Source organism: Candoia aspera, chromosome 3 (assembly GCF_035149785.1).
Source record: "Candoia aspera isolate rCanAsp1 chromosome 3, rCanAsp1.hap2, whole genome shotgun sequence".
NCBI classification, from domain to species: domain Eukaryota; kingdom Metazoa; phylum Chordata; class Lepidosauria; order Squamata; family Boidae; genus Candoia; species Candoia aspera.
Window position 1 is genome coordinate 33,535,020 of NC_086155.1, and position 14,440 is coordinate 33,549,459.

The 14,440-nt window shown below is 38.9% G+C and overlaps 1 protein-coding gene across 2 annotated transcripts in view; it reads right to left on the reverse strand.

The window, feature by feature from the left end:
* CEP250 (centrosomal protein 250) overlaps window positions 1-10,761 on the reverse strand; it is a 43,353-nt gene extending 32,592 nt beyond the window's left edge. Inside the window, exons 1-11 of one of the 2 annotated variants that reach the window (XM_063297302.1) lie at window positions 10,579-10,761; window positions 8,425-8,481; window positions 6,299-6,381; window positions 5,779-5,944; window positions 5,233-5,339; window positions 4,742-5,002; window positions 3,815-3,911; window positions 3,172-3,270; window positions 2,644-2,796; window positions 1,921-2,099; window positions 1,215-1,397 (exon numbers count right to left, since the gene is read on the reverse strand). In XM_063297302.1, coding sequence (XP_063153372.1) covers window positions 1,215-1,397; window positions 1,921-2,099; window positions 2,644-2,796; window positions 3,172-3,270; window positions 3,815-3,911; window positions 4,742-5,002; window positions 5,233-5,339; window positions 5,779-5,944; window positions 6,299-6,381; window positions 8,425-8,481; window positions 10,579-10,761 — 1,568 coding nt within the window. The remainder of the gene's footprint in view (window positions 1-1,214; window positions 1,398-1,920; window positions 2,100-2,643; window positions 2,797-3,171; window positions 3,271-3,814; window positions 3,912-4,741; window positions 5,003-5,232; window positions 5,340-5,778; window positions 5,945-6,298; window positions 6,382-8,424; window positions 8,482-10,578) is intronic. The other variant, XM_063297303.1, reaches the window with a different exon arrangement.
* Between the last annotated feature and the right edge of the window lie 3,679 nt (window positions 10,762-14,440).

A 14,440-nucleotide genomic window follows, 5' to 3' on the forward strand; every position in this document is an offset into this window, starting at 1 on the left:
GCCATGAATTCACCATGTTACACAGTGACTTAGCTTTTGTTGTTTATTCGTTTAGTTGCTTCCGACTCTTCGTGACTTCATGGACCAGCCCACGCCAGAGCTTCCTGTCGGTCGTCAACACCCCCAGCTCCCCCAGGGACAAGTCCGTCACCTCTCGAATATCATCCATCCATCTTGCCCTTGGTCGGCCCCTCTTCCTTTTGCCCTCCACTCTCCCTAGCATCAGCATCTTCTCCAGGGTGTCCTGTCTTCTCATTATGTGGCCAAAGTATTTCAGTTTTGCCTTTAATATCATTCCCTCAAGTGAGCAGTCTGGCTTTATTTCCTGGAGGATGGACTGGTTGGATCTTCTTGAAGTCCAAGGCACTCTCAGAATTTTCCTCCAACACCACAGTTCAAAAGCATCGATCTTCCTTCTCTCAGCCTTCCTTATGGTCCAGCTCTCGCAGCCATATGTTACTATGGGGAACACCATTGCTTTAACTATGTGGACCTTTGTTGTCAGTGTGATGTCTCTGCTCTTAACTATTTTATCGAGATTTGTCATTGCTCTTCTCCCAAGGATTAAGCGTCTTCTGATTTCCTGACTGCAGTCAGCATCTGCAGTAATCTTTGCACCTAGGAATACAAAGTCTTTCACTGCCTCTATGTTTTCTCCCTCTATTTGCCAGTTATCAATCAAGCTGGTTGCCATAATCTTGGTTTTTTTTGAGGTTTAGCTGCAAGCCAGCTTTTGCACTTTCTTCTTTCACCTTCATCATAAGGCTCCTCAGTTTTTAACATTGAAAAAAAAAAATTAAGTATGTAATGCACATCAAGCACTCTGATCACTTGGAAGTGCTATTAGGATGTTAATCTTTAAAATTTATTCAGCACTAGAATCATAAAGCTGGAATGGACCACATGCTTGAATTTGGACTTCAGCACTAAACAGGGGGTTAATTTGAACTTCTGCATTGAACAAGGGGTCTGGCAACCCCCATTCAGTGCAAGAACCCAAATCTAAGCATTCTCAAGAAATCTTTTTCCAGTTTCTGCTTGAACATGGCAGATAGTTCTGGTTCTTCTCACTAATAATGCACCTAATAATGTCAAATTGTATGGCATATTATGATACATATGAATAGGTGCACAATGTGGGAGTAGACCAATTTTTTTTTTAAGCAAACTATTGCTCTTTGGGGAATGTGTGAAGAAAACAAGCAAAAGCTCACGTGTATTCTCTCTCACGCATTAGCCTTTCCAATTCCTCCTGTTTTTCTTCTTTCTCCCCATCTGCCATATCTCCTTTCAGCTGTAGCTCAGTGTTACTCTGGCGTAAGTGCTGCACCTCCTGTTGCAATATTTCCAGCTGTTGCTGCAGTTCTTTTCTAGATTTCTCCAGGGTTTCATGGTCACTGTGAAACAGTAGTCTCCAGTTAAGTAGTTACTGCTGGAAATTGACAACAACTAACTTGGCAGTAATAAACAGATACATTATAAGGTAAATATATTTAACAGTATGATATATTCTGTCCTGATTACCAGGAAACACACTGAGACAATGACTTGGTCTCTAATATTTATTAGTAGTACTTAACAAGAATCCTAACAAACTGAGGAAGCGTGGGAAAACCCAGCCATATAAACCCCAAAGGTTAAGGCGGTCCCGATCTGTGTCTCTTTGAATGGCTGAACAGTTCCTCAGTGCTACGCATGCGCTTGACAGTCTGGGTGGGAGCCCCCTGCTCGCCATCCTTACTCATGACATATTCCATGAAAGTAGAATCACTGGCATCACCCAGAATTTTGGGATTACAATTCTCAAAATTCTCAATCAGGAGAGCCAAAAGAATTACAGGAATTACAAACTCAGCACATCTGAAGGCAGCAGGTTGGAGAAGATACTCTAAAGCTAGAAAAAGCAAGCATAAGGCTTACCTACGGTAAGTCTGCAATACAGACTGTAAATGCTGACGTTGGCTTGCACATGTGTCTCTTTCTCCTTCTAGTTGTTCAAGCCTATCTCTTAGGAAGCTGCTGTGCTCTGCCTGCTGCTTTTGTTGCTTCTCCAAAGCAGTGACAGAATCTTGACTTTCCAACAGCTGTTGCCTCAGTTGCTGCAAAAGAAAAAACAAAAAAATAAGGCTTAACAAAAATGTATGATGAGAGGATGGAGAGTAAATAGATATTTACATAGAAAGCTGACTGAGAGTCAACACACAGAATAAAAGCACCTGGAGACTGAAGGAGTATTTTACAAAAGCTGTGGTGGAAAGCCTAACAAATCATTGGAACACAAAGATGGGAGAAAGACAGTTAATGGAGGAAACAGGGCTGCTACAGAAGAAATTCTTGAATTCAGAAAGCATGAGAAAGAGACTCAGAATTACTCCATCTTAATTATACCAGGTATAAATTGTGCAAGAGAATTACTTCAATAGGCTTTCAAGATTCTGTTACAATATCCTACTAGCAATAAAGGTCTTTCTAGAAATCCAAGTATTCTTGTGTCCTGAAAGAGCCTGTCATGAAGGTCTTGACAGAAGCTAAGAAAAGCTATGTGTTAGAATATAAGAAACATTAGCCTGTGGAAGGAATTAAAATCAGTCAAAGTCCTCAGAGAAATTTGACAGGGAAAAGGATTCTTAACAATCCTCTCACCTGCACTTGATTTCTTCTCCTAGCAAGCACATCACGTACAAGAAGAAGGGTCCCATCTGAATCACCAGCATCCAGTGGTATGATCCCACAAGGGTCAGCATGCTTCTCAAGTTGCGGGATGCCAATTGTTGCATCATTCTCGCTAATGACTGCCTGAAATCCAAACCAACTGTATGTTTTATGGTTGCTTATTTCATTAAGAATCCCTATAGTCTGAGGTGGCAGCATATAAATTATTGTAAATAAATAAAACAAACATACCTCTAAGTAGAATACATATAGTTAAGTCTTTTGCATGAAGCTTTTTTATATTTTGTATATTGGGGCCTTTAATATAATGCCTGCTCCATCAACATTTTTGTGATTGGCCACACTCATCACAGCAGGTATGTGATGAATGGACAAAGGCCAGCCATGTACTACAAAGCATGCTCCCAAAAGTCCAAAAATGCACTTCTACACAAAAGAATGGAAGATTTAATTTACATTTAAAGAAGTGAAAAACCATGAAAAGAGATCAGATATTACCTGAGTAATTTCTGTTATCACATGTTGCAGAGAAAAGATCTCTTCACTGATATTTTTGCTTGTTGTTTGATCACAATCTATCTTCAAATTATTCGCCTTCTGAAAAAATAAAAGCATTACAGTTTAGTCATTGTTTACAGAGTCTGAATCTTCAAAAACATCTGCTCTTAGAACATAATTTAGTAAGAATACTAAGTGACAACATTATTATCAATAGAACTGCAATGGACATATCTCATTGGCCAGAATATAACAAATGAAAACATATCAAAATAAGTTCTACCCGTAGGCAAATCCATCAGTATTACAGGATTCCACAGCAGTACAGGGAAAACTTGTACAGTTTAGTTGTTAAAATGAATATTCAGTTTACATCTTACATACACTTTTTCAAACTATATTAGCAAAAAGAACTTTGGCTTTATAAATGCACAACCTGTTTTCCCATTCCTTGGGCATAATTATATCAACATTAGGTATTACTGTTGTAGAAAATAGTACATTTCTTTTCAAAACATCTTGTGTTCCAGACTCCTCCATTTCACTTGTGTAAGCAGCTATCACTAAAACTGTATAAAGCAAGCTACATAACTTTGAGTTTTTATCAAGGAACTGAATTTTCTCTGATTCTTTGACAATATACCAGAATTTCCACCGTGTCTCTTAGTGCCTTCATTGTCTTCTCCTTCTCTTCATTCTGTTTATGAGACTCTTCAAGCAAAGCAGTCAACTCCAGCACCCTGAAAAGACAACAGCAGTATTTACAGACTAAGATGTTTTGGCTACCATGATTTTACATTGCTGCTTCTAAAAGAGGCTCATTGTCCCTGAAAGCTCAAGATGAGAACATGAATCCTGCACATATTTTGATGCATTTAGGAACCCCAACTTCTAAGCAGAGCACCCATTTTCAAAATCAGGAAAAAAATCTAATTACATACTTTATATTAATCCCTTGAAGGAGCAAAACACCATTAGAATCATTATAATGTTACAATTTACAATCCCAAAGCCGAAGTAGGATTCCTGTATCCAATTTCTCAGTGTGCCAAAGTAGAACTTTTATATGGACAGAATGTTCCTACAGGAACTTTCTAAATGCAACCATCTGAAAACCAAGCTCCACCTCCAAAATACCACTAATGAAGGTCCAAGATTTTACTTACATACACACACATACACACACACATACATGCATGCTCTCTTAATAGAGAAAACATCTCCAATCCCAAAAACATTACTACTTTAAAATATAGCCCTTATATATAAAGCCATGTATTTTTACCACTTTTTCCCTGATACTATTATTCATATACCACAATTGTTACCAGAAGATCTGCATTTTTTTCCAAGAGAGAACAAATCATACTGACTACTTATTTGGGCCACTATCTTTCTAGTTTGCTTTACCAATTAAAATATTAATTGGTATAATTCATTTCTACTATGATTTGTAACTAAATGTCTTTCTTGATAAAGTCTTGGTGCTAACAGCCAGTGTAATTTGAATATTTGAACAATCACAACTGGTGAGGAGAGCAGTCAGTAGACCTTTTAAAATGGTACTTACCTGCTCTGAAGATCTTCCTTTGCCAAATCTCCTTTGATATGTAAAGTCACAATTTCTTTGGCTGGCTGATATATTACTTTCTCCATATCCATTTTCTCTAGTCTTTTACCAAGCTGTTGCTGTTCCTGTAGCTGGCATCTTAGGGCTGGATCTTCTAAATTCTTGGTCTCCCAGAACTGTGCATCAGAGCTCACATGGAAGCAACTGACCAATATAGAGCCATAAAGCCTCACTTGCTCAGCTTTTAATTCAGACAGATCCCTGGAGTAAAAATAAATAATACTATGCTCTACCTATCAATAGATAGTGGAACTCAGCCACCAGTAAACCAAAATCTTCAGAGGAAAGATGGAGTAGATAAAAATTATCCTTCCTATACAGCAGTGAAAGAAACATGTCAGTTCTTTCACTGATATACAGAAAAAGGATATTTCCGCATATAATTTAGCAGTATAAAATTTCAACTGATAGAAGAATTTGTTCCTCCTCACCTGTCAGTTGCTGTCTTCATTTCCAAAAAATGACGACGTAATGTCACCACTTGCCGCCAAATGCCAAGGATACGATCGTGTTCAGACCGCATATAGTTTTCAAAGAACTATAAACAGCAAGAAAATAACAAGTGACAACATGGTCTCTGTTTTATCCCACAACAGTCATTTGGAACACACTAAAGCATCTTTTTCAAGGAAAAAATATAAGCTTCTTTAGGCTGTTATTGAATATCTTTTTTCTGCAATATGAATCAACTTTCAATATATGGCTATGAGCTGACCAATCATTAAGAAAGGAAGCACTCGATTCCCATTTAATATGACATATCTTTGATAGTGGCTTGACTGCTAGAATCATTTACATCTGTATATACCCTTGCTTAGTCCCATTACTTAATATTTACCAACTTTCTTAGTCTTTATCAGCAAACATCTGTTCAAACTGAAGCATGGGGAATTTTATCTAACTGGAATACAAGATTGTCTAGGAAGAAATTTACTCTCCTTACATTTTTGGTAATCTTACTACAAATGCATTCTTACCTCCCGTTCTTTGTGCCATTCACTCTCTTTGTGCTCTAACTCAAATTTGGCTCTTGTCCAATCATCTATCAGTTTGTTGATATCTTCCTGGAGAGCCCCATTCACTTCATTAGCTTTGTCCAAGTGTTCCCGAAGCAAGATGTTCACCCTAGCCAAATTCTCACATCTGATATATAAGAGAAAAGTAATAGTTTAAACAAATAAACATGATTCTGAGAAGATGAACTGGCATCATTACAGGTAGTCCTCATTTAGCAACCACAATTGGGCCTGGCAACTTGGTTATTAAGTGAAGTGATCGCTAAGTGAAACCATGACTGAGTTTATGATCTTACTTCAGCTTTCCTTTGCTTTACAGACCTGCGAAAGTTGTAAATGCAAGGAATAGTCATAAAGTTACTTCTTTATTCATCGTTGTAACTGTGAACAGTCACTAAACGAGGAAGTTGCTAAATGAGAACTGCCTGTACTGTAACTGCACTGCTTTCTCAACACATTGCTACAATTAGGTTTAATTCACCTCTGCTGTTCTTCTTCCAAATGAACCAATATATTTTCTAGACTCTGGTCCACTTTGTGATCCTGCAGATGTAGATGAGAATCCTTTGTGAGAAAAAGATGTCTTAATTAAACATCAGATTATAAAACAGTGATCAAATGGATAATCAGTGGTGTAGTACTAAGCCACATTCATTTAATTACAATTAAACTAACTGCATGGCTGTGAAGGGGGGGTTAGGTATTAGATCCCAGAAAATAGTGCTATGCCAAATACTGGTAATAGGAGTGGGAGGGATATGCAGGATGTAGAAGTGCCCAGTACAGAGCACAAAAATATAGGAAGGAATAGGTCAAAACACATGACTTGAGGATTCCAGTGGATCAATAGAAATGTACAGAATATGAGGCCAAGGAATAAGTTTTAGTGAAAAAAAAGCCAATACAATTTGAGAGGTATTATTGAAATCTGATAAAATGAAATTCATGAATGGAATGCATGGAAGGAAGATATAACTTATTCAAAAGGAATAGGCCAGGCAAAAGGAAAAAAAAAGAATGGCATTATTTATGAAGGAAGTTAACCCACATACTGAGACCCAGGAATTTGAGCAGGAGAGCCCAGTCAAGAGCATATTTGAAAGAATACAACGAAGGTGATAATATTGTGAGGATGTCTAATAAATCACCAAGCAGATGTGCATAATGGCCTCCTGTACCAGAATTTTCAAGGGAGGATAATGATGATAATAATAATAATTTTAACTACATAGTCATCAATTAGAAAACAACTAAGACTGCAAGGTCGTAAAAATTCCTCAGTGGTCTTGCTAATTGTTTCATTCCCAGAAGGTATCAGTTCTACAAACCTGATTCTAAGAGCAAAGATGAAGTTGAAGAAATAAAAGTAATGGGAATTTTGGAAAAGCTACCATGTCATCCTGGGGCTCAAGATACTCAGAAAGAGAAATTGAGAGCAGGACAGCCAACTTCAACAAGTACTAGGTGGGATCCCATGAGCAGAAACCCCAGGTCAAAAGATGCTCAGGACAGTTCTCAAAATAAGATTATCAAAAATAAGATAGTGGAAGTAGGCATGAACAACCTACACTAACCAAGTGCTCCATTTCCAACCTTCCACAAGAGGAGCTGTGTAAGAAAGTTGTACAGATGAACACAAACCCACTGCAGCTACCCAGAACACAAGAAAAAGGAAACAGACCGCCTATACAACATCTTCCAACAAAATGGATACCCAGGCAACTTTATCAAAAAGTGCCTGACCACTCAACCCACTACAGCACAACCAGCACAAGCTATGAAAAGGATAACACTACCATACATCAAAAACATCTCAGAAACAACCAACAGACTATTACGACCACATGGCATCACCATAGCACACAATCAACTAAAGCCCCCCAAAACATTTTAAGTAAACCAAAAGACCCAGTAGCCCAAGGAGAAAAAACAGGAGTCATCTACAGCATGCAGTGTAAGGACTGTAACAGCCACTACATAGGACAGACAGGCAGAAGACTAGCAGAGCGCATCCATGAACACCAACTAGCAGTCAGAAGACAGGATGAAAACTCCTTAATTCCACAACACATGGACAGACTCAACCACAATTTCAACTGGGAAACAACATCCTAAACCAAGCCAAATCCAAAAACTTTAGGGAATTCCTGGAAGTTTGGCATTCAGACTAATCAGCCATCAATAGACACAGAAACAAACCATATTTATACACCATTCAAAAGAGTTAACAAAAAGCTAAGAAGGAAACAAAAAAGACCAGAATATATCCCCCTAGCAGCCAACACCCAGATAAGCAGGGATTAACACTAGACAATCAAGCAGAAAACAATACCCTAATGAAAGAACTACCAAGGAGAAAACCACACCCCCACCAACATTGGCAGGGCAAGCTACTGTATGTAAATAGGGAGCAAAGCCCACGCTCACTAGCACTGATAATGCTACCTAGTTAGGTAGTGAAATGTCTGCAAGCAAACAACCAAGCTCAGAAAGCACCAAGGACTCCACAGAATGTACTTCCAAGAATCCTCCTCACTTTAGCATGGCAGCTCAGCAGTACACTGTTAATAATACATAATTACAAAGATCACTTCCAATATAACTCACATTGTTGGCTTCCAGACGCTTTTCTAACTCCTTGCACCAATTTCGATATTGCAAAACCTATGACAAACAGAAAATTATTAGTGTACATCTTTCTGTGCTATAACACCTTTCTCTGACATTTCAAACAGTTTCAGGTTTGTTATCAATTAATGCTCTTTCTGTGCTGAGTTTGTGCCTTCTCTTACACACTTACACGTGCGAGCACACACACACACACATAAATTCCAGCTTTAGAGTAGGTAAACAGAGTAATTTGGAAGGAAGCAATGTCTTTTATCATTATTTCACTTGCTACCTTAACATCAGAGAATTTTCAAACAGTAATACTTAGCAACTGGAATACCAGCTGATCAAGTAAAATTTGCAATGCAATTATGGAATCTTTTGCATGAATATGGACTTGAAAGTTGGTTGCTGAATATGGAAAGAGTGATATATGATGAAAATAAAACAAGCATGAGAATAAACAGAATGTTTAACAAATGGTTCAACTCTGAACAGGAATTACAACAAGGATGTGTGAACCTCTTTGTGGTTTATTGTATTTATGGATAAATATATAAGGAATGCTTGTAATGATATTACATAGTTCGGGACATGAATGAATTTAACATGCATACAATGATGTATTATTGGCTGATAATCCAACAAAGATTTTCAGTTGAACGTTATACAAATCGTAACAAAGAGCCTTAATCTGAAAAGTAATGTGTCAAAGACCAAAACAATTGTGTTTGACAAGGAAAATTCATTGAACAATTGCAAGTTATATATAAAGGTCTGTGGGCCTTGGCAAAATGTTTATTAAATATGAGAAATGGATGGAGAAATTTTATGTGATCTACTATATGGCAATGAATAAATGTTTATTGAAACAAATGGAAATGACTGCATATAACAATGTGCTCCAAGGATATAGCAGGAGAAACATAAAAATAGGATGAATTAGAAATTAGATATGTAAGAAGACTATGTGGTAAAACAAGAAAAGTTGGGGTTAAGAATGAATGGGCAATGAATGAATATGGATTGAATATGAAAGTGTGACTATAAAAAAAGAACAGTTGAAAAGATTTGTCATGTAGAGAGAATGAATGAGGATCAAATCACAAAACAAGTATATGAAGGCAGACTGGGTTAAGAAGACAGGGAAGATCGAGACAATTGTGGTTGGATGGAGTTAATGAAATTATCAAAAAGAGAAGGCTGAGAAGTTTAAAGAACAAAAGCAGTTATGAAAAGGCACATGCATGTGTAGAAGCAGGGATGATTTGGAGTAACAGAAAGGTATGGAGAAATATTAGTTAATTTGTAATAAATTAGATTTAACTGATCTTTTCTCTTATCTCACGTCTCCAATTTATTTTGCTTACTGTCCTATTCCTTTTCATGTGGAGATGTGGCACATAATGTTCCTTTTCTTGAAAGTGAACAGTGTGATGTGTGTGTGTGTACGCCTTCAAGTCAGTGTTGACTCCTGGCAACTGCGTGGACTAATACCTGCAGTTTTCTTGGCAAGATTTGCAAGTGGTTTGCCTTTGCCTAATTCCTAGGACTGAGTATGTGTGATTGGCCCAAGGTCACCCAGCTGCCTTTGTGCCCAAGGTGCAACTAGAATTCCCAGTCTCTAGCCTGGTGCCTTAACCACTGTACCATGCTGGCTCTCATGTATGTGTAGCACTGGAAAAAGGGGGGAAAAAAAGATTTTCAGAAAAAAATTGGACAAAACTAAAATTTTAAGTTGGTTTCTTTGCTAATTTAGATATAACACTAGATGCCCAAGACATGAATATTTAGCAGAATTAGTCAAAACAACAAATTTTTCAGAAAAAAATGTTTACAAGTAGAAGCTCCAGTCATTTTTTAAATTTATCTTTTACATTTATATCCTGCTTTTCTTTCAGCAGCTTAAAGTAATATTGCCCCTGCCAATTTTATCCTCACAATTACTGTATTCTGGGGGAGGTTCAGCTGAAAGATATGATTATCCACAAGTCACCCAGTAATTTTCATAACGAGTGGGAATTTGAAGCAGATTCTCCTCCATTCTTTCACAGCACTGTTACACCTCACTAACCCTTTTATTTATGCATCTATGAAGGTACATCACCAGTTTCTTTTGGGGTATCACTGGCAACAGAAAGGCTTTTTTACCTTTGCCTGTAGCTTTTGTACAAGTATTGCTTGACAGTGTTGTGCTTCTTGTGAACTTTGTAGTTTCTGACGATAGGATGCCTGGTTTTCCATCATCTGGTGACGTAATGCTGTTATTTGGTCATCCGGCAACAAAAAACCCATCTGTGTTTTCATGCTGTTTACTGTTTTCTCTTCTTCCATCTACAGGAGAAAACTTATATAAGCAAGACTGACTCCTCTCCTCTGGCAGCGAAGGCTGCTCTGAGTCTTTTCTTTTCAATAGCAACAGAAGCAGCGACAAGCACGCCTGTTTTGGCATTCTTCTTTAAACAAATAGATAGGTAAGTTATCCAGGACAGAAACTAATCTGCTCTGTGTCCAGTACACGAATGAAAAATTAGAGGCGTTTAATATACCCCAGTAGAAGTAGAAAAAAAATAGGTTTTGATAAAAACTAACTTTTCTAAAGTTCAGAAATTTGTCTGTTCGTAGCTCTGGGAGCGAGAACAAAGCTAATACTCGGCTCTACCCCTCTAAATTCTTACGGTCCCGGCGACGGCGATATTTTTACTTCCAGGCCCGCTAATTCCACTGAACGTGGACCCCAAGCGAAAGTCCGAGACAGCCCTCCCACCCAGGAGTCAAGACGTACTTCCCGCTCCTCCTCACCTGTGAAGCTGCGAGCAGGTGAGGCTGGGCGGGGAGAATAGCGCTAGGCCCGTAGCCGCGAATCAGCTCTGCTTGATAGCCTTCCTGAACTCGCTTGCCTGGGCAATAGGCGAAAAAAATCGAGAAACGACTTATGGGAAATAGAGTTCGCTTAAAGGCGGTTTGCAATTAAAACTGCTCTTGGAAAAACGACATTACCCATGAGCCCTTGGACTCCGCTTCTGTACTTCTCCGCTGCCTCCTATTGGTTTAAAGGGAGATGGGGAGGTGACATTGACGCAGAACAGCGGGAAGATGAAAGTGTTTCTTTTTTTAAAAGCTGTCCCTTTCTAATTGGTCGACTTAGCTCGTGTTTTAATTTTGCTAATGAGTCTTATAGTAAGAGCATATATCCTGTCAAGGACGAAAGGCAGAAAGAAAAGAATTTTTTCCAGTCTTCCGTTTTCTTTTATTTTTATCCTCATTAGGTTTGCTTTTCTTTCTGCTTCACGTTTTTTTTTCTCTTTGAGCTGTCTTGGCCTTAGGAATACTATACTGTCCCCCATGTTATTCAACATATACATAAAATTGCTGGGAGAGATCATTTGGCATTTTGGGATGAGGTGCCCTCAATATTAAAATAACTCAGCGATGTTGCTTCAAGGCTAATTCCAAAGGAGTGAGGTATCTTTGAATGATGCTTAATCTGGAGAGCAAAATGTAACAGTCCACATGCAGAAAAGGCTAGACTCTGGAACTGAGGTATGGTGATGGGTTGGTACTCACTTGGGAAAATGGCAAATGTTTGCATGACAGGACAGTTTTTCTTAACTCCTTTCTTCATTTCTGCCTCTCTCAGTATGCAAAAATAGAAAAACAGGATTATTTAATCAAGTTGAGTGTTGGAAATTTCAGGACAGGGAAAAAGTCTTTTTGAAGGGCTGTTCTTATATATTCAGTGGTTGTTTCACTTCGTATACTAAACCACAAACTATTGTAGCTAATCATATGTTAGCCAAGGACATCATGTGAGTCCAAACTGTACTGCTACTTTATGGTTCAGTGTGACATGTGGATCCAGAAAGTTGGGTTAGTTGAATAAAAAGTGATTAAGTGCTTCATGCACGGGCAGCCAAAGAGATTTACTATGTTTTGTTTTTGATAAACATGTACATGAATACAGTTAATTTTTTAAATATTCTAAAACTCTACTAAACAGAAGTACAATTTAGCTGTAGTAAAAGAGATCACTTCAGCAAAGGATCGTTACCTTGTCGTGGTGTTGGAGCTTGAGCACCTCAATGATGCCATGAGCTAAACCATGAAGGGCCACCCAAGACGGGAAGGTCATGACAGAGAGGTCAGACTAAATGCGATCCCTGGGGAAGGTAATGGCAACCCACCCCAGTATTCTTGCCATGAAAACTAAATGGATCAGTACAACCAGAGATATGTCGGTATACCATCGGAAGATGAGACCCCCAGATCAGAAGATGGTCAAAATGCTACTGGGGAGGATGAGTTCAACTAGCCCCAGATGTGATGATGCAGCTAGCTCAAAGCCGAAAGAACAGCTAGTGGCCGACAGTGCTGGTGGTGAATGGCGAATCTCATGTTCTAAGGATCAACACACCATTGGAACCTGGAATGTAAGATCTATGAGCCAGGGCAAATTGGATGTGGTTATTGGTGAGATGTCCAGATTGAAGATAGACATTTTGGGCATCAGTGAACTGAAATGGACTGGAATGGGCCACTTCACATCAAATGACCACCAAATCTACTACTGTGGACAAGAGGACCACAGAAGAAATGGAGTAGCCTTCATAATTAATAGTAAAGTGGCTAAAGCAGTGCTTGGATACAATCCAAAAAATGATAGAATGATCTCAATTCGAATACAGGGCAAGCCATCTAACATCACAGTGACCCAAATATACGCCCCAACCACAGATGCTGAAGAAGCTGAAGTAGATCAGTTCTATGAGGATCTGCAGCACCTACTGGACAATACGCCTAAAAGAGATGTTATTTTCATCACAGGAGACTGGAATGCTAAGGTGGGCAGTCAAATGACACCTGGAATTACAGGTAGGCATGGCCTGGGAGAACAAAACGAAGCAGGACATAGGCTGATAGAATTTTGCTGAGACAACTCACTCTGCATAACAAACACTCTCTTCCAACAACCTAAGAGAAGGCTTTATACATGGACTTCACCAGATGGACAACACCGAAATCAGATTGACTACATCCTTTGCAGCCAAAGGTGGCGGACATCTATACAGTTGGTAAAAACAAGACCTGGAGCTGACTGTAGTTCAGATCACGACCTTCTTATTGCACAATGTAGGATCAGACTAAAGAGATTAGGGAAGACCCACAGATCAGCTAGATATGAGCTCACTAATATCCCTAAGAAATATGCAGTGGAGGTGAAGAATCGATTTAAGGGACTGCACTCAGTAGATAGGGTCCCTGAAGAACTATGGACAGAAGTTTGCAACATTGTTCAGGAGGTGGCAACAAAATACATCCCAAAGAAAGAGAAAACCAAGAAGGCAAAATGGCTGTCTGCTGAGACACTAGAAGTAGCCCAAGAAAGAAGGAAAGCAAAGGGCAACAGTGATAGGGGGAGATATGCCCAATTAAACGCAAAATTCCAGAGGTTAGCCAGAAGAGACAAGGAATTATTTTTAAACAAGCAATGCGCGGAAGTGGAAGAAGACAATAGAATAGGAAGGACAAGAGACCTCTTCCAGAAAATTAGAAACATCGGAGGTAAATTCCAGGCAAAAATGGGTATGATCAAAAACAAAGATGGCAAGGACCTAACAGAAGAAGAAGAGATCAAGAAAAGGTGGCAAGAATATACAGAAGACCTGTATAGGAAGGATAACAATATTGGGGATAGCTTTGACGGTGTGGTCAGTGAGCTAGAGCCAGACATCCTGAAGAGTGAGGTTGAATGGGCCTTAAGAGGCATTGCTAATAACAAGGCAGCAGGAGAAGATGGCATCCCAGCTGAACTGTTCAAAATCTTGCAAGATGATGCTGTCAAGGTAATGCATGCTATATGCCAGCAAATTTGGAAAACACAAGAATGGCCATCAGATTGGAAAAAATCAACTTATATCCCCATACCAAAAAAGGGAAACGCTAAAGAATGTTCAAACTATCGAACAGTGGCACTCATTTCACATGCCAGTAAGGTAATGCTCAAGGTCCTGCA